At 59.0% G+C, this 21,370-nt stretch overlaps 8 protein-coding genes and 1 non-coding gene across 9 annotated transcripts; 5 read left to right on the top strand and 4 right to left on the bottom strand.

Moving 5' to 3' along the window:
- Positions 1-85: 85 nt before the first annotated feature.
- Positions 86-1,747, top strand: BO66DRAFT_374685 (feruloyl esterase; the record flags this gene model as incomplete). The annotated part of the gene is made up of 1 exon (XM_025645612.1): positions 86-1,747. One exon carries the CDS (start codon positions 86-88, stop codon positions 1,745-1,747), a length of 1,662 nt encoding a protein of 553 aa, XP_025503829.1.
- An 831-nt stretch (positions 1,748-2,578) lies between these two features.
- BO66DRAFT_420625 (GMC family oxidoreductase) lies at positions 2,579-4,793 on the top strand (the record flags this gene model as incomplete). Its single annotated transcript, XM_025649889.1, has 7 exons — positions 2,579-2,756; positions 2,810-3,074; positions 3,150-3,303; positions 3,363-3,739; positions 3,843-4,151; positions 4,212-4,704; positions 4,764-4,793. Exons 1-7 carry the CDS (start codon positions 2,696-2,698, stop codon positions 4,791-4,793), a joined length of 1,689 nt encoding a protein of 562 aa, XP_025503830.1. The 5' UTR covers positions 2,579-2,695.
- Positions 4,794-5,004: 211 nt separating this feature from the next.
- Positions 5,005-5,085, bottom strand: BO66DRAFT_t162. The gene has a single exon. It is a non-coding gene; the product is annotated as a tRNA-Arg (tRNA).
- An 834-nt stretch (positions 5,086-5,919) lies between these two features.
- BO66DRAFT_93893 (alpha-glucosidase) lies at positions 5,920-8,510 on the top strand. The gene is made up of 2 exons (XM_025653720.1): positions 5,920-7,013; positions 7,084-8,510. Exons 1-2 carry the CDS (start codon positions 6,019-6,021, stop codon positions 8,402-8,404), a joined length of 2,316 nt encoding a protein of 771 aa, XP_025503831.1. The 5' UTR covers positions 5,920-6,018; the 3' UTR covers positions 8,405-8,510.
- An 812-nt stretch (positions 8,511-9,322) lies between these two features.
- BO66DRAFT_392096 (class I SAM-dependent methyltransferase) lies at positions 9,323-10,581 on the top strand. The gene is made up of 2 exons (XM_025647424.1): positions 9,323-9,740; positions 9,820-10,581. Exons 1-2 carry the CDS (start codon positions 9,355-9,357, stop codon positions 10,430-10,432), a joined length of 999 nt encoding a protein of 332 aa, XP_025503832.1. The 5' UTR covers positions 9,323-9,354; the 3' UTR covers positions 10,433-10,581.
- A 221-nt stretch (positions 10,582-10,802) lies between these two features.
- Positions 10,803-12,804, bottom strand: BO66DRAFT_452004 (uncharacterized protein; the record flags this gene model as incomplete). The annotated part of the gene is made up of 2 exons (XM_025651900.1): positions 11,020-12,804; positions 10,803-10,927 (listed from the first exon to the last, which is right to left on the bottom strand). The coding sequence occupies exons 1-2, from the start codon at positions 12,662-12,664 to the stop codon at positions 10,803-10,805; spliced, it is 1,770 nt and encodes a 589-aa protein (XP_025503833.1). The 5' UTR covers positions 12,665-12,804.
- Positions 12,805-12,887: 83 nt separating this feature from the next.
- On the bottom strand, positions 12,888-14,175 carry BO66DRAFT_420629 (zinc-dependent alcohol dehydrogenase; the record flags this gene model as incomplete). Its single annotated transcript, XM_025649890.1, has 3 exons — positions 12,888-13,147; positions 13,212-13,942; positions 14,030-14,175. 3 exons carry the CDS (start codon positions 14,173-14,175, stop codon positions 12,957-12,959), a joined length of 1,068 nt encoding a protein of 355 aa, XP_025503834.1. The 3' UTR covers positions 12,888-12,956.
- Positions 14,176-16,204: 2,029 nt separating this feature from the next.
- BO66DRAFT_452013 (Endoribonuclease L-PSP) lies at positions 16,205-16,739 on the bottom strand (the record flags this gene model as incomplete). The annotated part of the gene is made up of 3 exons (XM_025651901.1): positions 16,205-16,279; positions 16,355-16,510; positions 16,578-16,739. 3 exons carry the CDS (start codon positions 16,737-16,739, stop codon positions 16,205-16,207), a joined length of 393 nt encoding a protein of 130 aa, XP_025503835.1.
- Positions 16,740-19,089: 2,350 nt separating this feature from the next.
- Positions 19,090-21,302, top strand: BO66DRAFT_438717 (tricorn protease N-terminal domain-containing protein; the record flags this gene model as incomplete). The annotated part of the gene is made up of 3 exons (XM_025651086.1): positions 19,090-19,315; positions 19,380-21,030; positions 21,098-21,302. The coding sequence occupies 3 exons, from the start codon at positions 19,090-19,092 to the stop codon at positions 21,300-21,302; spliced, it is 2,082 nt and encodes a 693-aa protein (XP_025503836.1).
- Between the last annotated feature and the right edge of the window lie 68 nt (positions 21,303-21,370).

Here is a 21,370-nt window from a genome sequence, read left to right on the forward strand (position 1 = left end):
TGAATTACATACATACAGACAGCTAACATAATAATTGAGGCACCGATCAAACCACCAACACAGGCAATCTCTCCCCACAACAGCCATGTTGCTCTCTCGCATCGTGCACTTTCTCAGCCAGGCATCCACGCTTCGCCGTTGCCCCCAGCCACAACCCTGCGAGGGTCTCACTCTAAAAGTCGGCAGCAGCATCCCAGACATCCAGATCCTCTCTCTCACCAGCCACGAAGTCCACAACTACCAGTCCCCCTACACCCAAGGCAAGAAACTCGACTTCTGCGACGTGACGGTCACCCTCACCCACGCCAACGAATCCGACCTGGTCCAGCTCTCCGTCTGGCTACCGTTCCCCTCCGCCTGGAACGGCCGCTTCCTGGCGACGGGCGGCGGCGGTCTGGCCACCGGCTACATCGGGTACGCGCAGCCCGCGGCCGTGATCCAAGGCTACGCGGCGGCGGCCACGGAGGGGGGATTGACGCTGAACGGCACGATCGACCCGCAGACGGGGCAGTGGGGGTTACGCACGGACGGCACGCTCAACACGGCGCTGCTGACCAACTACGCCCACCGCTCCGTCCACGACCTGGCGGTGCTGGGCAAGGCCCTCACCACCGCGTTCTACGGCACCGCGCCGCGCTTCTCCTACTGGCACGGCTGCTCCACCGGCGGCCGACAGGGGTTCGTCGCCGCCGCGCTCTACCCCGCCGACTACGACGGGATCCTGGCCGCGAGCCCCGGGATCCACCTCCCCGAGCTGTTCGCGTGGCTGTTCTGGCCGCCGGCGCTGATGCTGAACGCCTCCTCGGCCTCGTCGCCGCCGCCGCCGCCGCCGCCGCCGCCGCAGTGCGTGTTCTCCGCGTTCCAGCGGAGTATCATCGAGGCGTGTGACGCGCTGGACGGAGCGGCGGACGGGCTCATCTCCGGCTCCGGCGACTGTCCCTTCGACGCGAGCGGACTCGTGAACACGACGATCCCCTGCGCCGAGACCAATACCTCCGTCACAATCACCGAGCAGCATGCCACCCTCGTGCAGGCGATTCTGGACGGCCCCGTCGATCCGGCCACCGGTGACACCCTCTGGTACGGCCTCCCGCCGGGAGCATCCTTCCGCGGCACCGCCGATACCATCACCACCACCACCACTAACGAAACCCACCCAACAACAGCAACAACAACAACAACAACAACACGAATAAACCCCTTCCTCCCCGCCGTCAGCTGGCTGCGCAACTTCCTCCTCAAGAGCCCCACCTACAACATCTCCACGCTCACCATCCCCCAATTCGTGGATGCGGTGCACGCCTCGCGGGAGCAGTTCGGCGACCTCCTATCCAAAGAGCAGCTGGGGCTCGAGGGCTTCCAGCAGGCGGGCGGGAAGCTGCTGGCGTGGCATGGGCTAGCGGACGAGATCGTGCCGCCGGCGGGCACGGTCAAGTACCGGGAGATGGTGGGGGAGGCGTTTAGCGAGCAGAATGTCGAGGTGGAGGATTTCTTTCGGCTGTTCCTGGCTCCCGGGGCGGGCCATTGTGGCGGGAATCTCGGCGTCGGGTATGGGCCGGTGCCGGTGGATGCGTTGGGGGCGCTGGTGCGCTGGGTGGAGGATGCGGTTGAGCCGGAGACGTTGTTTGCGGAGGTGACCGGGGGTGGGAGGAGAGTTACCAGGGAGTTGTGTTTGTGGCCGGGGGTGTTGCGGTGGGATGGGGAGGGGGGGTTGGATTTGGCGGGGAGTTTTGGGTGTGAGGAGTAGATGGATGGGTGGGGTGGTGATTGGGGTGACTCTGGAGGGGCTGATGGGGGGTGATATTAGGTGGTAAATTTAGGGTTAGCTGGGGGGATGGGTGGCTAAGGAAGAAGGGGAGTGCATCTGTTTCATGGAGATAATTTCACGGACGCTGGTATCTTGGGTCTGGTGCTCCTCCAGGCCTAGCTGTCTTGACCCCAATAAGGATGGTTAAGCTTCTTCGGTAGTCAAGGGAAGAGATTTTGGGGAGGTAATGAATTCATCCTGTTGGTCATGGTGGCGCTAGTACAGCGATAGAATCTGCTGATGAGCTACAGACAGGTGAATGAGCTGATGGGGGTGGAGAACAAGGGAGGAGGGAAGTATGAGAGGGATAGGGTTAATGGATAGGTTTGTACTGCAAGGTGAAGGCTACAGTTCTGTCTCAATACCCTCCTGAGTTGCACATGATCTGCACCAAAGTCAATCCCAGATGGGCTATCTTTATGTTCAGGCCAACTGCCTGCTTCACAGATAAAGGGATCCAGATGGAGAGGTGGGCTGTAAGTAGAGCTCTAGATCTCTACAATGCAACACCAGAACCAACCTTGTACGAGCTCCTCCCGGCGGATCCGAACCCGGCAGCATGTGCATGCGGAAGCAGTGTTATCATCTTATGCATGATAGTCACAATTCAAGTTCATTTCCAGCAAAACTGACATCAAGGTCTGCTGCGGGGCAATAATCCTCTTGCCGATGCGGGGCAATCCGCACGCTAACCCGCAAAGCCATGGAAAGAGCGAGATACGCTCTGCTCCTCCCGTCAGCTTACTGCAACCCATGGATGCGTCGCAGCCACTTTCTCATCACCGGTATACTTATCATCTCAGTGCATAGATATAAAGGTGACAGCCATTGTCATCTGGCACACTCCTTTGCCTGCAAAGTACTTTGAACTCGCAAGCACGTCTCATCATGGATCCCGAAATCCCCAAACTCTCCTTTGACCTCGTGATCGTCGGAGCGGGTGTCGCTGGTAGCCCCCTCCCCAACTATGAATTAGAGGTTAAAGACTGAATCATGTTGCAGGCTGCGTCCTCGCGAGTCGCATCTCGCATGCGCGCCCCCACCTCCGCATCCTCCTCCTCGAGGCCGGGGTCGACAAGGACGACCGCGTGCTCCCCACCCTGGGCATCATGGGGGGCTTCGACTCGAACCTCGAGTGGAACTACCGCTCGGTGCCCCAGGCCCGGGGGTTCGGAGGCGAGGTCGTCAATCTCACGTCCGGCAAGATCGTGGGCGGCGGCTCCGCGGTGAATTACCAGACCTTCACGCGGGGGCCCGCCGTTGATTAGTACCCCCCCCCCCCCCCCTCCTTTCCTCTGTACAATTCTTCACGGATGAAGTACTAACTCCAGGTACGGGGTAGCGATCAATGGGCCGAGCTCGTGCAAGACCCGCGGTGGTCGTGGAGCAGTCTCCTGCCGTACTTCAAGAAGTCGGAGACCTGGTTCCCCTCGGCGGATCTGCGCGAGCGCGGGCTTCCCACTACGGATCTGCACGGCCACGACGGTCCAATTAAGGTCCGATCGTGATTCTGGGGGAGATTGAGGGACAAGTGAATAATGCTGATCGGCACCAGGTCAGCCATGCGACGAACAGCGGCAGGCCGCGTAACTATCCCCTTCGCGAGAAGAGTCGACGGTTCCACGAGCTGCGCGGGTGCCAGCACGCGCTGGATATCAACGGGGGCAACCCCGAGGGGTACGCGGAGGCGTTCAACTCCACCTACGAGGGGCTGAGGAGCTATGCTGCTGGCTACGGGCTCGGGGAGAATGTCACGCTGTGGACCCGGTCTCTGGTGGAGAAGATAGTCGTGGAGCAGGGCGCGGCGAAAGGAGTGGTCGTCCTGCGGTCTGTGGGCGATACCGACACGCATGAGCGCTTCTACGTCGAGGCGAGCAAGGAAGTCATTCTCTCTGCGGGCGCGCAGAGCTCGCCCAAGATCCTGCTTTTGAGGTGGGACCACCCAGTCATCTTGGGTCATGACGTGTCATGACTAGAAGTTATCCTAAGATACAAGTTAGGGCATGCTAACGGGATGGATGTACTGTACGTGCAGTGGCATCGGCCCTACCGCGGAGCTGGCACGACACCAGATCGCCCCGATCCTCGACCTCCCCGTCGGACGCAACTACGCCGACCACCCCGCCATCTTCACCTACTGGGCCATCGACCTCCCCAACGCGGTCCTGGGCGATGGCGAAATGCAGGGGCCCGACCTCGACTGGACCGCGGGGCTGCCCTACGACTGGATCTCCTTCGCGCCCGCCGACCAGGGCACCCGCGAGCTGGCCCGACAATTCCTCCCTGCGGACCAGTACCAGCGTTACTCGGCAGAAGGCAAGCTGCAGGTGGAGGCGTTCACGGTGTAAGCGCCTAGCACCTTCAGCTCACTTTACTAAAGCATTCACTGACAGTATGCGAACAGCTACACCTCCGTCGACACATGCACCCGCACCCCCCTCGCGCCCGGCTGGCCCGGCAAACGCGTCTTCAGCATCGCCCACATCCTCGTGGACCCGGTCTCGCGTGGCACCGTCACCCTGCGCTCCGCCGACCCCGCCGACCCGCCCATCCTGGATCCCAACCTGCTCGCCTCACCCGTCGACCGCTCGGCGCTGTACGAGTGCGTGCGGAGCTGTGCGCGCGCGATCCAGGCGGTCGAGGGGCTAAATGCCGTGGAATGGGGGGTCGACGACGCCCTCCGCGAGGATTGGTCGGATGAGGCGATTGAGAGTCGCGCGCGGAAGATGGGCGCGGGTACCGTCTTCCATCCGTCAGGGACTTGTGCCATGGGACAGGTGGTCGATGGCGATTGTAGGGTGTTGGGGATCCAGGGGCTGCGGGTGGTCGATGCGGGGGTCATTCCGATTCCGCTGGCGGCGCATTATCAGGCGCCGATGTATGGGGTTGCGGAGAGAGTGAGTCACTTTCTCTTGATGCGGTGGGGATGTTGACTTGTTGACTGACTGAGTGCTAGGCTGCTGAGATTGTCTTGGGGGAGGTGTGAGGGTTGTGGAGTTCGACAGAGAAGAGAATGGGTGGTGGATAACATAATGATAAGGATTGGATGCAAATATAGCACCGTACATTTCCGAATCCAAGCAGTGAATTATCGGTTGTATCTGATCGGTGTGTGTGTGTGTGTGTGTGTTTCAACAGGAAGAACTCTGAGAAAAGGAAGGGAGGGAAGAGCAGAAAAAAAGAATGTAAAAAAGGAACGACCGAGACGCGACTCGAACGCGCAACCACTGCCACATCCTCAACCGGAAGGCAGCGCGCTACCATTGCGCCACCCGGCCATTGTTGAAGATAGGCGTCACTACTATGTAATATATCCTACTTTCAATCCTACGTGCAGCTATTTTAACCATCTCAACCTCTTTACTCGAACAATCCACAAACTCGGCCACTAGTCGTTTCTTGGGACTTTCATTCAATAGTCCTGCCTCGCACTTACACTTCTATGATGCCTCGTCCCTGTATTTAGGCTGAATTGCCCGACTCACATGTGTCAACTCATGCTGGTGGAGAGTCGTGGATAGCAGATAAAGCAGTCCAGCATCACTACCGCGAATATATTTCCAAGACATCCCAAACCCCTCAGATTCACACAAATGACGGCAGTGGCTGTCCTCACTGCCCAGCCTTAATCAAAAGTCCAAGCAAGCTAAGCGACCGAGCCAAGCACAGCGAATTCAACGCCCAACCTCGACCCGAGAAGTCGAGCCCCGGTGGAGCCCATCTCTCCGGATTCCCCAGAAACAGTGGGGAACCGCCACTCTATCCGGCAAGTATCGTCACTTTCCCCCAAACCCTTCACGAAATCTTCCGATCCCATTCGACTGCAGCCAACGGCCTCTCACCCTGCCCAAATCGTTCGGTCTGTTTGCCGACGAGGTCCACTACCTATCCCAGCCGCTGACCTTGGCTGCAGGCTGCGATGACGGTGCGGTTGCGGATGAGGAAAGTCATCCGAGCAGAGATTCGAAGTGAATGCCACCCGTACTCCCGGAATAGGGCTGTCCACGACCATTTCTCCTCTGCGCGATATAGACAATGCCCTTCAAACCACAACACAGTTGAGGCTTCACTGACCCACCGATCAAGCCATGTCGGCAATGCTTCGTCCCACGCGAATAGCGAATTTTCACTCCTCAAATCCCGACGGCACGAAACTATAAAATCCCGGATAACCCTCGAGACAATGCGGGAGACCAAATCAAGGCCCCAACATGGCACGCTCTCATCTCGGCGCATTGGCCGTCCTTGCGACCTCCTTGTCGCTAGGACAAGCTCGCTCCACCTGGCCTCTGGGCAACGGATTCGAACTCGCCTGGCAGTCCGACCGGCACCAGGTGTCCATCCTTCAACACAACCAGACCGTCCTCAGCACGGTGCCCGGTCAAAGCTTCCTCAGTGCCAGCGCCGGGAAGGATCAGATTGTCGACTCGAGTGGGAATTTCAAGATCACCAATGTCGATCAGGGCCGCTGCCAGGGCCAGAACGTCACCGATGTCGCGCGGTCGACTCGTCCGGACAGTCTGGGCCATGGTGTGACGGTGCAAGGCTACCTGCTGAATTGCAGCAACCAGGACATCGCATACTCGAGCAGCTTCTGGGTTCCGGCTAATCTGTCCGACCGCGTTGCCTTCGAGGTGAACGTCGACGCAGGCCGCGATGCCAGCGCCCCCATGGAGCGACTCTACCTCACCTTCGGCTCGCACCCCTCGGAGGACTTCTATGGCCTGGGAGCCCAGGCCTCCTTCGCTTCGATGAAGAACCAGACCATCCCGATCTTCTCCCGTGAGCAGGGGGTCGGCCGCGGGGACCAGCCCTACACAGCCATCGAGGACTCGCAGAGTTTCTTCAGCGGAGGCGACCGCTATACCACCTACACTGCGATCCCCCAGTACATCAGCTCCGACGGCCACGTCTTCTACCTGTTGGAGGACGACAGCGCGTACGCGGCCTTTGACTTCCGCGACCCCGACAGCGTCTCGGTCCGCTACGACGCCCTCACCGTGCATGGGCACTTCATGAAGGCCGACAACATGCTGGAGGGCATCACCATGCTCACCGAGTACACGGGGCGGATGCCTTCGTTGCCCGAATGGGTGGACCAGGGCGCCGTCCTGGGCATCCAAGGCGGCCAGGACAAGGTGAACCGCATCGTCGAAGAAGGGCTGCAGCACGACTGCCCCGTCGCGGCGGTTTGGCTGCAAGACTGGTAAGTCCACATTGCTCGCGACCCCATCCAACCCGATTACCACTAACAACACCACCCCCACCCATCCCAGGTCCGGCACGCACCTCCAATCCGCCCCCTACGGCCACATCAACATCTCGCGCCTGTGGTGGAACTGGGAACCAGACACCGACCTATACCCGACGTGGAGCGAGTTCGTGCAGGCGCTGCGCAGCGAGCACAACGTGCGCACGCTCGCCTACGTCAACCCGTTCCTCGCCAACGTGAGCAGCAAATCCGACGGCTACCGCCGCAACCTCTTCCTCGAAGCCACGCAGCACCACTACACCGTGCAGAACACGACGACCAACACGACGGCCATCATCTCCAGCGGCAAGGGCATCGACGCGGGCATCCTGGACCTGACCAACGCGGCCACGCGGCAGTGGTTCGCCGCCGTGCTCCGCGACCAGGTCTGGAGCGCCAACATCTCCGGCTGCATGTGGGATTTCGGCGAGTACACGCCGATCACCGCGGACACGCAACTCGCCCATTTGCCGGCAGGCGAGGACGCATTCACCTACCACAACCGCTACCCGCGCGACTGGGCGGCCTTCCAGCGCGGGGTGGCGGCGACCACCCCGCTCGCGGCGGAGATGGTCACCTTCCACCGCTCGGCCTCGATGGGCGCCAACCGCCACATGAACCTCTTCTGGGCCGGCGACCAGGCCATCGCCTGGACGCGCAACGACGGCATCAAATCCGCCGTCACCATCATGGCCCACATGGGCGTCTCGGGCTACGCGCACAGCCACTCGGACATCGGGGGCTACACCACCATCTTCGAGCCCCCGCGCCTCCCGAATTCCTCGGGGGCGATCCCCCGCTCCCCGGAGCTGCTGGGCCGGTGGGGCGAACTCGCCGCCGTCAGTAGCGCCTTCTTCCGGTCCCACGAGGGCAACGTCCCCCAGGTCAATGCGCAGTTCTACAGCAACGCCTCCACCTACGCGTATTTCGCGTACAACGCGAGGCTGTTCGCGGCGCTGGGGCCGTACCGGAGACGGGTGCTGCGGACCGAGTCCGAGACCAAGGGGTGGCCGCTGCTGCGGATGCCGGTGCTGTACCACCCGGAGGATGCGCGGGCGCGGCAGATCAGCTACGAGAGTTTCTTCCTGGGGAGCGATCTGTATGTGGCGCCGGTGCTGGATGAGGGCCGGCGTGAGGTGGAGGTGTATTTGCCGGCCGGGGATGTCCGCGGCCGCTCGTATCTGCATGTGTGGTCCGGGGTGAAGTATCGCGCGGGCCAGACGGTGACGGTGCAGGCGCCGTTGGGCAAGCCGGCGGTGTTTGTGGTCGATGGGGCCAGGAGTGCGGAGTTGGATGTGTTTTGGGAGTTTGTGAGGAGGGAGAATGGGACGGTGTTGGGAGTTTGATTGAGGTTGGTTATGGGGATGGAGATGGAGATCGTGCACTGTATCATAGGTGAATTGGGGTGGTTGGGACTGAGAGTCGATTCATTGTTGCAGATGGGCGTGGTTAGGGCTTTCTTCATTGCTATCCGTTCATCGGTAAGGAGTCTCTGCATCACGCTGGATTGAGGTTTGAGCATGTATCCTTTCTATTGCAACTTGTGCTTGACTTAGGAATGTTTCTCCTATCTTGCTCAATCTTTCTGTTTCTTTCTTTCTACTCCAAGTACGGGTTGCGCGTTGTAGTATTATGGAAGTCACTTCCGACCATGACAGCTATCATGTCATTACTAACGTATCCTGAGTCAACAATTAATGGTCACGCCATACTTATGATTTAAGCGGAAGAAGTAAGAATAGAATCGATTCTACCACGCCCTGGAGTCCTGGACTCTTTTTGACCACCGCGGAGCAGGACTAGCAAATGGGCCCACTCTCCACGACGGCAAAGTGGGGTATATCCTGGTTCTAGACCCCCGACGAACCCTTCACTGCGGTCATCGTGCAGTGCCATCGCATGGCACTGGGTATCTGGGGACTTTCTCACCAATCAATCTTGCCCAACCGCCTGCTGGATCTATCAACAAATGCTCGCTGAGTCGATCCGTCCAATAGGAGGCGGCCACATACAGAAGCCAGACTACTAGTAAGATAATCGATACGATACTAGCCCAAAACACATCAGATCAACTCTATCAAAGCCGTCTTCACAGACTAGAAATTCTCTAGTCTAGTCTAGTACAAACTGGTACAGTACAGTACCCATCACCTAGCCATTGTGACTAGGACAATGCCGGTAAAACCCGCGAAGCTGAACCCCACATCTTATTAGTGAAGGAAAGCTCCGAATTCCTGGTCCCATCCATCCACCCCCCCGGGTCTAGCACTGTTTGCTCTTTCTAGCCACCCAAATGATGCCCCCCGACCACCCCGATAAGACATGGATCGACGTCGATGACTCGCACCAGGAGGACTACGCCAGCGACAGCCACTCCTTCACCACCTCCCTTGCCTCCTCCGTCCAGGACTACAATTTCGAGAACGGCCGCCGCTACCATGCCTACCGGGAAGGCGAATACCCGTTCCCCAACGATGAAGCCGAGCAGGACCGTCTCGACATGGTCCACTACATCTTCCGCATGGCCTTGCAGGGGAAGCTCTACCAAGCCCCGTTGCGCGGACCCGTGCGACGCATCCTCGACCTCGGCACGGGCACGGGGATCTGGGCCGTGGAGATCGCAGACGAGATGCCGCAGGCCCGCGTGCTGGGGAATGATCTGAGTCCGATCCAACCTACCTGGTTCGCTGCCGACATCATAACATTGCTAGATCCCTGTGTCGTTGTGCACTGACTGAACCCATGTGTCCTTCGCATCCAGTGTGCCCCCCAACCTCGACTTCATCATCGACGACATCGAAGCCCCCTGGCCCTACTCCCCCGCCGAGGCGTTCGACTTCATCCACCAGCGCAACATGGTCGGCTCCATCGCCGACTGGAACGGCCTCTTCGCCCAGGCGCACCGGCACCTCGTGCCCGGCGGATACTACGAGATCCAGGAGTTCCGGGTGGACTTCCAGTCCCAGGCGCGCGCAGGGCCCACTCTCCCCGCGAGCGCCAGCATCGCGCGGTGGCAGCATTCTCTTCAGGAGGCGTCGAGCCGCTTCGGCAAGCCCCTCAACGTCGTGCACACGCTGGCCGACACGCTGCGCCGCAACGCCTTCGTCGACGTCACCGAGGAGGTCGTCAAGATCCCCATCGGCGCGTGGGCCCGCGACCACAAGCTCAAGCGGCTGGGCGTCCTCATGCAGGCCCACGCGATCGACTCGGTCGAACCCCTGACCATGGCGCTTTTCACCAGGGTGCTGGGCTGGTCGGAGGACGAGTGTCGCGCGCTGATCGCCGAGGTGCAGGCTGAGTTCTCGGCCAGTCCCGAGCGCCAGCAGTTGTTTGTTGAGCTGCATGTTATCCATGGGCGGACGCCGTGTTCGTGATGATGCAGTGGTGTGGCGGTTATGAATTGCTGCTTTGGAGAGACAGTCTGGTTATGGGTGATATTGGCTTGGTTTGGGATGCATTGTGATTTAGCCTGTTGTCGATGCTCTCAGAAGACATTTCAAGGCCTACAGGCTGATTTCGCGCGGGGTGAAGCGGGGTGATCGCTGCAGCTGCCTGCTTGGCATTGCTACGCGCGTATAGACTTGTTTCTCCGCAATTATCCATGGGAGTGGCCTCATCACCCTAGCTGCTGCCAGGCATACATGGAGGTTGTACAGTACCCTTCCCTGAGTCGGTTCCTGCCCCTTGCCAACTGGCCACCCGGCATCCCAAGCACCCTTATCCACAGACATACAGTCCATCCCCTCAAGCATCCACAAACACCCCAGCATCAACCTCCTGCGCCACCGGCACATACGTCCAATCACTCCAGTACGAAGGCGTCTCCCCCGCCCCCCCATTCGCCGTGGCATACACCCCCAGCAGCGTCCCTAGACAACGATTAGCCCGCCTTCAACACCCATCGAATCCCATGACATCACATCACCCAGCAACAACTGAAGTACCGAGTGATTGAACTCACCAGTAAACGGCCCACTTCCCCCACTAAGAACCCCCGCACTCGCCCTGCCCAGCACAATCTCACTCCCGGGGCTCCCCACCAGCGCCGCAGACAGCACATACCCCGCATCATCCGGCGCGCGCACCCGCAGCACAATCCCCCTCCCCCACCACGCGACCGGAACCGCCGAAACCACCGCGTCGGGAGCCACCAGATCCGGGCGGCCGGATGCTTCCACGCGGAGGCGGAAATGCGGGGCCAGTTGCCCGTGGGCATCCTGCAGCAGCACGACCCCCAGATCGACGTGTTGGGCCTGGGTCAGGAAGATGGAGACGCCCGCTTCTTCGGCCTCGATGCGCGGGGTGAAGTCGTGGAGGGTGACCGCGTACTCGAAGAGCGTGCTCGTTTGTATGCGGCCGAGGAAGGAGAGGGCGTCTTTTCCGGGGGTGAAGGAGGCGTTGCCGGTGAGGTTGGCCCAGGATGGGGTGAGGCGCAGCGTGTGCGGGTGGTCGGGTGGGGAGATTGTGAATAGTGACCGGTCCGGGGCGGGGGGCTGGGGGCGCCAGGTCTGCAAGGTCGGGGGCCAGGGCGAGCCCGGCGCGAAGGAGAGTCTCTCGCTCGCGTCTACAAAGGGACCCTGGCCTTGCACGGCTCGGGAGGAGGGAGGGAGCGGTCCGCGCATGGTCCCCCGGACCGGTTGGAGTCGAGGCCAGGCGCCCTCCTCCCACTCGGCGGGGTAGAGCACCGTCTCGCGACCCATGGGGTAGATCTCCCATGCGGGCCCGGATCGCGTGGCCAGCGCCACGCCCCACCAGTTCCCGGTCGGGTCCTGGAACAGGTCCGCGTGGCCGACGGTCTGGAAGTACTCGGGGGTGTTCTTGTTGGTGAGGATCGGGTTAGCGGGGCAGGGCTCGTACGGTCCCGTGACGCGCTTGGATCGCGCGATGGAGACTTGGTGGCTCGTGCCGGTGCCCCCCTCGGCGATCAGCAGGTAGTACCATCCGTCCTTGCGGTAGAGGTGCGGTCCCTCGGGCCAGACGTTCTCCGTGCCGTTCCAGAGGTAGCGCCACGAGGTGGCGGTCCAGTCGGGGAGCGCGACGGCGGACTGGAAGATGAGCGGCGTGGCGGAGTGGTTGTACCCCGCGATGGTGAGGTAGAGTCGGTCGTTGTCGGCGGCGTCCCAGAACAGGTCCGGGTCGTAGCCCGTGAGGGTCGTGGTGATGGTGATCGGCTCGCTCCAGGCCGCGTCCGCGTAGGGGTCCGTGGTCGTGAAGACGAGGAATTCGCTGCCGTTGGGCGCGGTCGAAGAGATCAGCGCCGTGGTCAGGTACAGCGTGCCTTGGTGGAAGCGCAGGGTCGAGGCGTAGATCCCCTCGGACTGGCCGGTGGCGTTGAGCAGGAACGGCGCCTGGGACGGGCGGGACAGTGCGTGGCTGACCAGCTTCCAGTGGATGAGGTCCTTGCTGGCGTAGATGGGGATCCCCGGGAAGGCGAGGAAGGTCGACGTCGTGCAGAAGAAAGTCTCATCCCAGGCGGCGATGAAGGCGCAGCTCGGGTCGGAATGCCATCCGGGGAGGATCGGGTTGGTGTAGTTGTAGTTGGTCTGGCGGGTTGCGGTGACGAGGGGGATTAGTAGGGCATTCACTAGATAGATTAGAAACTGCATTCTGTCATTCTTAGAGGTTAGAGGTTGGAAGTGCCTGATCTGGGGATTGGAGTAGGGCTGTGCTGTTTAAGTATCTGCTGATTTAGCCTGAACTCATGCATGGTGGCAGGGGGTCGATAAGTCGATAGGACAGACTCTGGCAGCTCCTGGAGATTATTTAGGCTTAATTGCGAGACCTGTGAACAATAGTCGTCTCTCAAAATGCTACATACAGGATATGCGCCAGACAGACAGGTCGCAGACTCACCCTCACTAAACCATAACCCAGCGCTTCTCCTGACTAGGCCTACTCTTACTCTCCCTCGGGGATTCTGACCACAGCCCTCCCCGTGATAGCATCCTCCTCAAGATCTCGAATCAGCTTCGCTGTCTCATCAAACCCATAACACTTCACCGCAGGCGTGATGACCCCCTCAGCAGCCAGCCGCAACAGCTCCGCCATCTGCTGCTCCGTCCCCACCGAGCTACCAACAATCGAGATCCCTACCATCACAATCAGCTCCTGAATCCCAAATTCGGATCCTGCCTCCGAGAGGAAGAAACATACCTCTAGCCGCACACAGCGTCGCGGAAACCGGCAACTCGAAGTCATTCCTCGGCAGCCCGACACACACCACCGTCCCCAGATTCCTCACCAAGTCGGCCGCCACCCTGAACGCGGCCGGATCCCCCGGCACGACAACCGTGGCCTGCGCCCCCTCCCCGTGTGTGAGCTCCCTCACGCGCGCCACCACATCCTCAGCCCGGAAATCCACAAACGCCGCCGCACCGGCCTCCAGACTCAACCGTCTCTTCTCCTCCCCGGAGTCCACCGCGAGAACCCTCCACTTTTTCACCCGGGCCGCGATCTGCACCCCCAGATGGCCCAGCCCGCCCCCGGACCCCGAAATCACCACCGAGCCTCCAGGCTGCAGCACGCCGTCCAGCCGGTCCAACGCCCCCGCCATCGTCAGTCCCGCGCACAGCAGCGGCGCAGCGACCTCGTCGGCCACGGTCTCGGGAATCGGGGTCAGGAATCGCGCGTCCGCCAGGACGTACTGCTGCAGCGTGCCGGGGACGTGGCGGCTGGTGTTGCGCTGGTGCGGGCAGTAGTGCGGGTGGCCGGAGGTGCAGACGGAGCAGTGCGTGCACGCGCTGTAGAGCCATTTCACCCCGACGCGGGCGGAGAGGAAGGACCGCGGGGCGAGGGAGCCGGTCTGCACGACGGTGCCGATGCCCTCGTGGCCGATGATCGCGTTGTAATTGCTCCAGCCGGAGGTGGCGCGGATTTCCGAGTGGCTGGAAGCCGTCAGTATCGAGGGCGGTTTTGGGTCTGATCAATCGGGTACGAAATGCAGAGAAGAGAAGTAGGGTGAGGAGAATTACCACAAACCGGTGCATCTCAGCTTGACGAGGACTTCGTGGTCCCCTGGTTGGGGAACGGGGAGGTCATCGCGATGGATGATTCGGTAGTTTGGGCCCGGGTTGAGAACTACGGCGCCTTGTTGAGTGGAAGGGATTGGTGCTGTCATTGTGGGTATTGTTGAAGGAGACTTTCAGTCATGAGTTGTGACAGATGCAGGGGCATTACTTTATACGCTGTGAGGGGTGATGATCGCGGCAACCCCGCCAAGGATGCCGATTCTCACTCCCGAGATCGATCCATAACCGGGGGTTGCCGAAAGTTTATTTGGAGCTGGGCCACAAGCCATTTAATGCTGCAACATGAAGTATGAATTGAATATCTACTGTTGAATGTAAGAAGATGGATGGTTGATGCCTGATCGACAAGGCATCAATTCAGATAAGCATTAGACCGACTGGACCGGACTGAGGATCCAGCTTGGTAACTTCTTCTTCCAAAGCCAGTAGCCTTGTTCAATCCAGCTGTTTCAGGATATCCGTCGGAATTCCCATCCACAGCAAGGTTATCGGCAGAGATAGGGAATTGGTTCTGCTCCCCGGCTAGGACATATCTTGGAACACGGGCTCTTTCCTGTGAGAGGTTCATCCGTGGCCATTGGAAATAGTATGCTAGTTCGCACAACGTGCAGGCACGACGTAATCTCTAACCCGACGATATAGCTTTTGCCTCAAAAGCAGAGTCCTCTGGAGATTCTATCTCTTTCTCAGTGGCTTTGAGAAGCTCGTTTAGTGTCAAGTATGGTAGCCACAGGCTTCCCGCCGACATTGGACCTCGTAGTCTAAGGTTGACAGGAGTCTTTTGTATGCGGAGGCTGAAATCACCCCCTTAGGAGCCTTTACATTCCTCATAGAATTCTCCGCCAGATCAAGCAATATGCGAGCAAGAGATGCAGCACTGGAATCTGCGATGTCTATTGGCTGCGTAGCAGCACTAGAACAGGAGGCAGAATCTTGCCATGCACGGGATCAGCCGCAATGCAAAGGTGATTGCAGCGCAGTGCTTTCAATGCAGCGTATCTGGCTACAGACGCGAAACAGGTACTCGGTAGCATTTTTTCGCCCTCTTTCGTAGTTTTTATCTATGCATATCGATATCGAGCGTGACCGCAGTTTCAAAGGCCCGCCCTGAGCGGATCTCGGATGTCCGTGGAGGCAAGGATCGGATGTGACTTCTTTCTAGATGACTTTGTCAGCGATCTCCGCGTAACAGCAAGTGTAGCATGAACAGCACTGACTACCTGACGGAAACTCGTTGTTGCACATCTATCCTATTGGCTGAGATGGGGATTTGCTCTGTTTTATCAAAGGTAGGCATCGCATGAAAATCCTCTCCATCATCGAGGACATTCCCTACGCCACGGCCCCGGAACTCTTGGAGAACCCCCGCATCCGCAACTTCATCTACGCCTGGATGAAGCTGGCGCGCGCCGACCCGCTCCCGCCGGCGCGCCTGTACGGGATCATCACCTGCGGTGACCAAGTGCGGCTGTACACCGAGTTCCCGCGGGGCCACGAGTACCACGAGACGGGGATGCTGTCATGGACGTGGTCCAGGCACTGCGGTACGAGGACATGGAGCGCGGGCAGGTCGATCGGGCGTACGCGAAGATCCGCAGCGGGGAGCTGCCACCCCCGGAGGAGCGGGCGACGCCGGAAAATAGAGCGCCCTGGAAGGTCTTTAGCATCTACGACCCGCCGGAGGAGGACGAGGAGGACGTCGCGACTGTGTCTCTAAGCGATCTGGACGATTCCCCTGTGATGTGGAAGGTGCATGTCACTGACCGGAGGAAGGTGATGTGGGGTCCGCAGCGCGCGAGCCGCTGAGGGAGGGCTTGCTCTGCAGCCTTCCGGCGGGCTAGAATATTTTACAAAAAAATCATATCCCAATTGACGGAGGTTCTTTTCCGTCTTCTCTGATTATTGCTCGGCACTATCTCACTGTTGTTGTATCTTGATGTATCTTCATTAGCAGAATAGGTCATTCCTGCTCTCCTTCTACCGCAAAGCCCCTTGTTTGGCACGGCAGTTAGGGCATCCGCTTCCCATCACTGCTCTCTCCCAATATCAATCCAGTTAAATTTCAATCCATTTTCTCCATCCTTAAAGTCCGGCACACGCTCAGATCCCCGTCAACGCCTAAGCAGCAGCAACCAGCTCAATTTCAACCTCCGCATCCAGCGGAAGACTGGCCACGCCCACACAGGTACGGCACTAAGACCCCCAACTTTAACCTCTAGCTTATACAGCAACCCGACCACAACAATGAAATCGAGAGGAAAAGCTCACCGGCTTGACATCATACTCCCCAAAGACCCTGGCATACCCGTCGTTGACCTTGGCATAATGCGCCATGCTGGAGATGAAGATCGTGACCTTGACGACCTTGCTCAGGTCGCTCCCGCCGGCGATGAGAACCTGTTCCAGATTGCGCAGGGCTTGGACCTGCGTTACGTGGTGCATTAGACACACATGATCACATGATCAAGTAATTGTGCCAGGCAGAACTTACGGTCCTGTCAGCCACGTCGCCTGGGACAAAAGTGCTGGTCTTGGGGTCGATGCCTAGACTGCCGGAGCAATAGAGCATGCCGTTGGAGATGATGCCCTGCGACATCAACGGGCTCGGGGCAGGAGCGTCTTGGCTGAGAACGGGGTGTTTGGCGGAGGGCATGGTTGAGGTGTAGGTGCGATCGATTCAGACTGGAGTTGGAGATTACTCGGAGAACAGACGTCTATTTGAGGCTCGCTGAGGCTATTATTTATATGGGAGGCGGGCGAGGAGTGGGCGTGGGATGAGTTTCCTCCTGGTGGATTGTGAAGGCAAGTCATCCCGGATGCGGGCAAGCCTGCCCTATCCAAGTCTTATTCATCCTTTCCAGTTGGTGATAATCTTGGGCTTCTCTTAGGCCGTGTCTAGGGTTCGTTTGAGGCTTCCAGTACCGACGGGGAATAAATACTGGCGGGCTGCGACCGGCGTGGTTCATTGTTTGCGGGAGTGTGGCGGCATAGGATTGTAGAGTGGTCGATCCCACTCACAACAATGTGCTCTCAGCCAACGCAACGCAACATCAAGGGAGATTTCAAGGAAGATCTCTAGGATCGATTGGCGTTTCAGGATACCACCAGGCCAGCAGTACATTAGTCAAATTGGAGAAGTCCCAGTCATATTGCGATCGAAGGATAGCGATCTTACACACTGGCAGCGGTCGCCCGTCGAGCCTATCCTCAAACAATTGGCCTCGTTTACCTTGCAAGAGATGAATCTATCATCTCACTGCTCGTAATAAGGTCAGGACCTTCGGACCTTCGCCTTCGAAATGAAGGGATTGCCTCCGACACTGACCGGAGTAGAGTAAGCAGGCTCCTTCGCAGTCTGAATAGGGTTCCATTTAAGATGGAATATACCCTGGCTCCCTGGCTGCAAAAGCTTTCATCCCTGAAGCACTGAAGCGCCGACCTCCGTCTTGCACCGGCTTAGCCCGGACTCTGCTGCAACACAATCTCATTCTCCCGATCCTCGACACATCCTCGACACAGTCATTGGCCCGATAGGTGAACCGGCGCTGGATTATAAATCATGCAGGTTATCTCCAGGCCGTGCCTGCAATCTGCAATCCCGACGGCCGATGATGATAGCCGGATTAGCCCGCCGACGGGTCAGGACTCAGAACCATTCCCTCTCGGACGCAATGTCCCTGTTGGACAGTATCAGAACCAGTCGCCCTCGGACGTAAGGTCTAAAGCCGACTCGACTTTCTCCCGAAGTCTGGGGGATTTGCGTCACTGCGCAGACCGACCGAGCATCATGGGCTGTCATGAGATGGAGGAGTACGTGGACATGGAGAGAATTGTCAAGAAATGTCAAGAAATGTCATCACCACCGCGGGATGGCCTCTAGGCAACCACCAGTCGCAAGCATGGGATTGGAAGAAGGACCTTTGGGGCTGGTGAATGGACGGAGACCGGGCCGAGGTCGGATTCTGGATAGTTTTTTTAGCTGCGTGGGGCGTGTCGGAGATCGGAGCTGTCTGCTTCTTTCATCACCGACTCACCCGCTATGTACTATCTCCAACCTTTTCTAACGCGTTTCGAGTTTTTCGACCCTGAATAATCCCGACGGTTTCCCGCAAACGGGCTCCCACCGATGCGGGTCGGAGCGCAAATCCCTTCCTCTCTAGTGGATTAGTGGGTTTGGGCCAGCCAGGCCCCTGCCATAATATCACTTCTTGCTCTGTAATGGTGTTATCTGATCTTGCCCTCGGTTTGCCCAGCCTTGAAAGTGGAGCGTTCGGGCAGAAGAGGAAAGAAAAGAGAAGAAAAAGAGAAAGAGAAACGTCATCACGGTGACTGGCGCTGAAGTCATATCTCCCGGTGAGTGAGACTCCTGATAAGACTCCTGATGAGACTCCTGATGATACACATGATGCACATGATGACACTACTAGCCAAGCCTCGCTTCGAGGGCTCCTATCTCACTCTCGACTGATTTCAGGCATGTGTGAGCATTAAGCGATCTCACGAAGGCAATGCCAGATTGCCCATATATTAATACGAGCTGTTATCGTGACTGCCAAGGGCCAACCAAAGGCCAGCCAAGGGCCAGCCAAGAAGGGCGATGCCCTGCCAAGTCGGCGATAGAAGGACGATCGTCATCCGCAACACACAAACCCAGAAATCCTGCCCCGGATCCATGTCGATCTTGATCTTTGACAGTGGAGAGAAGGTCGGGGGTCGGAGGGAAACCTTTCATGCCAAGCATGCACGTTCAGCATCGCCTTCGCGCACTGGCGGATGAATCCTAATCCTGCAATTCGAATGCGCCGCCTTTGATGGGCTGTCTCGTCGCTTAGCAATATGGGCTAAGCCATCAGCTCGAGCCGAAAATTCATTTGAAGCCACCGCAAAACACCCCCGTCCCAACGGCCACCGCTATATAAGGACTGGGTCGTCTTCTCCTGGATACTCCTGACGATCTCTGCAACTCATCCCTTTCCCCCTTCTCTTCTCACTGCAAGGACAAAATGCGCCTTCCCAGTGCCGTTGCATTGACAGCCCTGGTGGCCGGGTCAGCCGCCGCCTCTGGCTGTCCCTATGCAGCACGCGCCAACGATGAGGCGGCTGCTGCTGCTCCTGTTGGGTGTCCCTATGCCAGACGAGCTGCTGCCGCTGCCGCTGCCGCTCAGGTCAAGGAGACTTCCGTTGAGACTCAAAGTGGAGCCATTGAAGGCAAGAAGGGTATCTTCTACTGTAAGTGCAGCTCACAGTCCATTCTCCCCGTGAACCGAGCCAGGCCGCTAATCCAAGCAACCAGTGAACCGTATCGGACCTTCGGGTTCGCAGCTCTGGATCGCCAATGCGGACGGTACCAACGCAACTAAGCTTCTAGGCAACCAGACACACGCCTTCGACTACCACCCATCCTGGTCCCAGGATGGTCAATGGATTGTCTTCACCAGCGAGCGTCGCGGTGCGGGTCAGTCGGACCTGTACCGGGTGCACCCTGACGGCACTGGGCTCGAGGCCCTCGTGACGACGGACAGTGCGGAGGACATTGGTGTTCTATCCCCCAATGGCAAGCAGCTGGCCTATGTCTCGACGCAGGGCAACTACACCATGAACGTCTGGGTCAAGGATCTCAAGACGGGCATTGCACAGAACCTGACCGATACCGCTCTGACGCGGGCGGACAACACGTATCCCACTGGTCACTTCCGGCCCTCGTGGTCTCCCAACAGCGAGTGGCTGGTCTTCAGCTCGGACCGCAACACTGACTGGACCGGTCACAGTGAGGGTGTGGGATGGGAACACACCCAGAGCCTGGGCCTGTACGTGATCCGGCCGGACGGTACCGGCCTGCGGACGCTGGTGCGCCAGGATGGCTACTCCTTCGGTACTCCGCAGTGGTCGCGCGATGGAAAGCGCATCATCTACAACAACATGACCCGTGAGGATACCTACGGCTCGCACGGGGTCTCCCAGCAGCAAGCCGCCGTCTCCTCTCAAGTCTACAGCGTGGACTTTGCCACGGGCACTGACATTCAGGCCCACACCTCTGGCAGCTACCCCAAGGTCGGCCAGCACTACATCGGCAGTTCCTCCAACATTGGATACCTGGTCAAGGCTGGGCCCTACGAGGGAATCAACTACACCACCCCCGATAAGACTCACAAGGCGTTCAACTCGACGAACATCCGCGATCCCTGGTGGTCCCCCGACGGATCCAAGATCGTCTATCAGACCTGGAACTGGGCTCAGCAGGCCGCCGGTCTGAAGCTCTGGAGCTTCGACGACGACTGGGAGTACCGCTACATGGACGTCTTCCCCATGCACCACCCCTCGACCAACCGTCTGGCCTCCACCCAGAAAGTGCTGGGCAGCGCCAACGGCTCGCTGGTGATCTCCACTCCGCTGTACGCCGACGTGCACGAGGCCCTCGACTCGTACTCCGTCTACAGCGTCAACAACGCCACCCAGGCTGAGTACCTGGCTGAAGGCCAAGCCGGTGCCTTCCAGCCCTCCTGGAGCCCCGATGGTGATGAGCTGGTCGTCGGCTTCGGCGCCTGGTTCACCTCACGCGCGACCAACAATGCGACTTTGTTCCGTACCTTCACCAATGGCACCTCCCACACCAACCTGACCGACGGCACCTTCAACGCAGGCTTCCCCTCCTGGTCTCCCGATGGGTCGGCCATGGTCTACCGCAAGTGGAGCCTCGAAACCGCCGCCCCCGAGGGTCTGCACATCCTCAACTTCACCACCGGCGAGACCCGCCAGCTCACTTTGGGCTGGGACAACACCCCCGGCTGGTCTCCGGATGGCGAGCGCATTGTCTTCACCCGCAACAACAACTGGACGAGTTCCTATGGCGCGCGGTGGTACGCCGACCGCTTCGATATCTACACCATCCGGCCGGATGGCTCCGAGCTCACTCGCGTGACGGACAGTTTGTCGAACGATGCTCAGTAAGTACCCCGCTCGTCTCTCCAAAACGCCCTCCCGAGACGCAATGCTAACGTGATGACCTTTTAGTGCCGTCTGGTCCCAGGATGGTCGCATCATGTGGAGTACCGGCATGTACGGCTTCAAGGACGAGAGCGCCCTGTTCGACGACACCTTCCAGCCCTACGGCCAGATCATGGTCATGAACTACGATGGATCAAACAAGACCCTCGTCACGGATACGATCTGGGAGGACTCGATGCCACTGTATATGCCGAACGAGTATCTTGAGTAGACATCTCGGTCTGCTGTGTGTATAGATCTTGATTATGTTTGTTAGTTTTGCAGAATTTATTCATTACG

This window comes from Aspergillus aculeatinus (assembly GCF_003184765.1).
Source record: "Aspergillus aculeatinus CBS 121060 unplaced genomic scaffold BO66scaffold_25, whole genome shotgun sequence".
Classification (NCBI taxonomy): domain Eukaryota; kingdom Fungi; phylum Ascomycota; class Eurotiomycetes; order Eurotiales; family Aspergillaceae; genus Aspergillus; species Aspergillus aculeatinus.

Excerpts from the sequence above, each read along its gene's own strand:
- BO66DRAFT_93893 (XM_025653720.1), top strand. The coding sequence starts at position 6,019 with ATGGCACGCTCTCATCTCGGCGCATTGGCCGTCCTTGCGACCTCCTTG. Across the intron at positions 7,014-7,083 it reads GCGGTTTGGCTGCAAGACTG|GTCCGGCACGCACCTCCAAT; the intron begins GTAAGTCCACAT and ends CACCCATCCCAG.
- BO66DRAFT_392096 (XM_025647424.1), top strand. The coding sequence starts at position 9,355 with ATGCCCCCCGACCACCCCGATAAGACATGGATCGACGTCGATGACTCG. Across the intron at positions 9,741-9,819 it reads AGTCCGATCCAACCTACCTG|TGTGCCCCCCAACCTCGACT; the intron begins GTTCGCTGCCGA and ends CTTCGCATCCAG.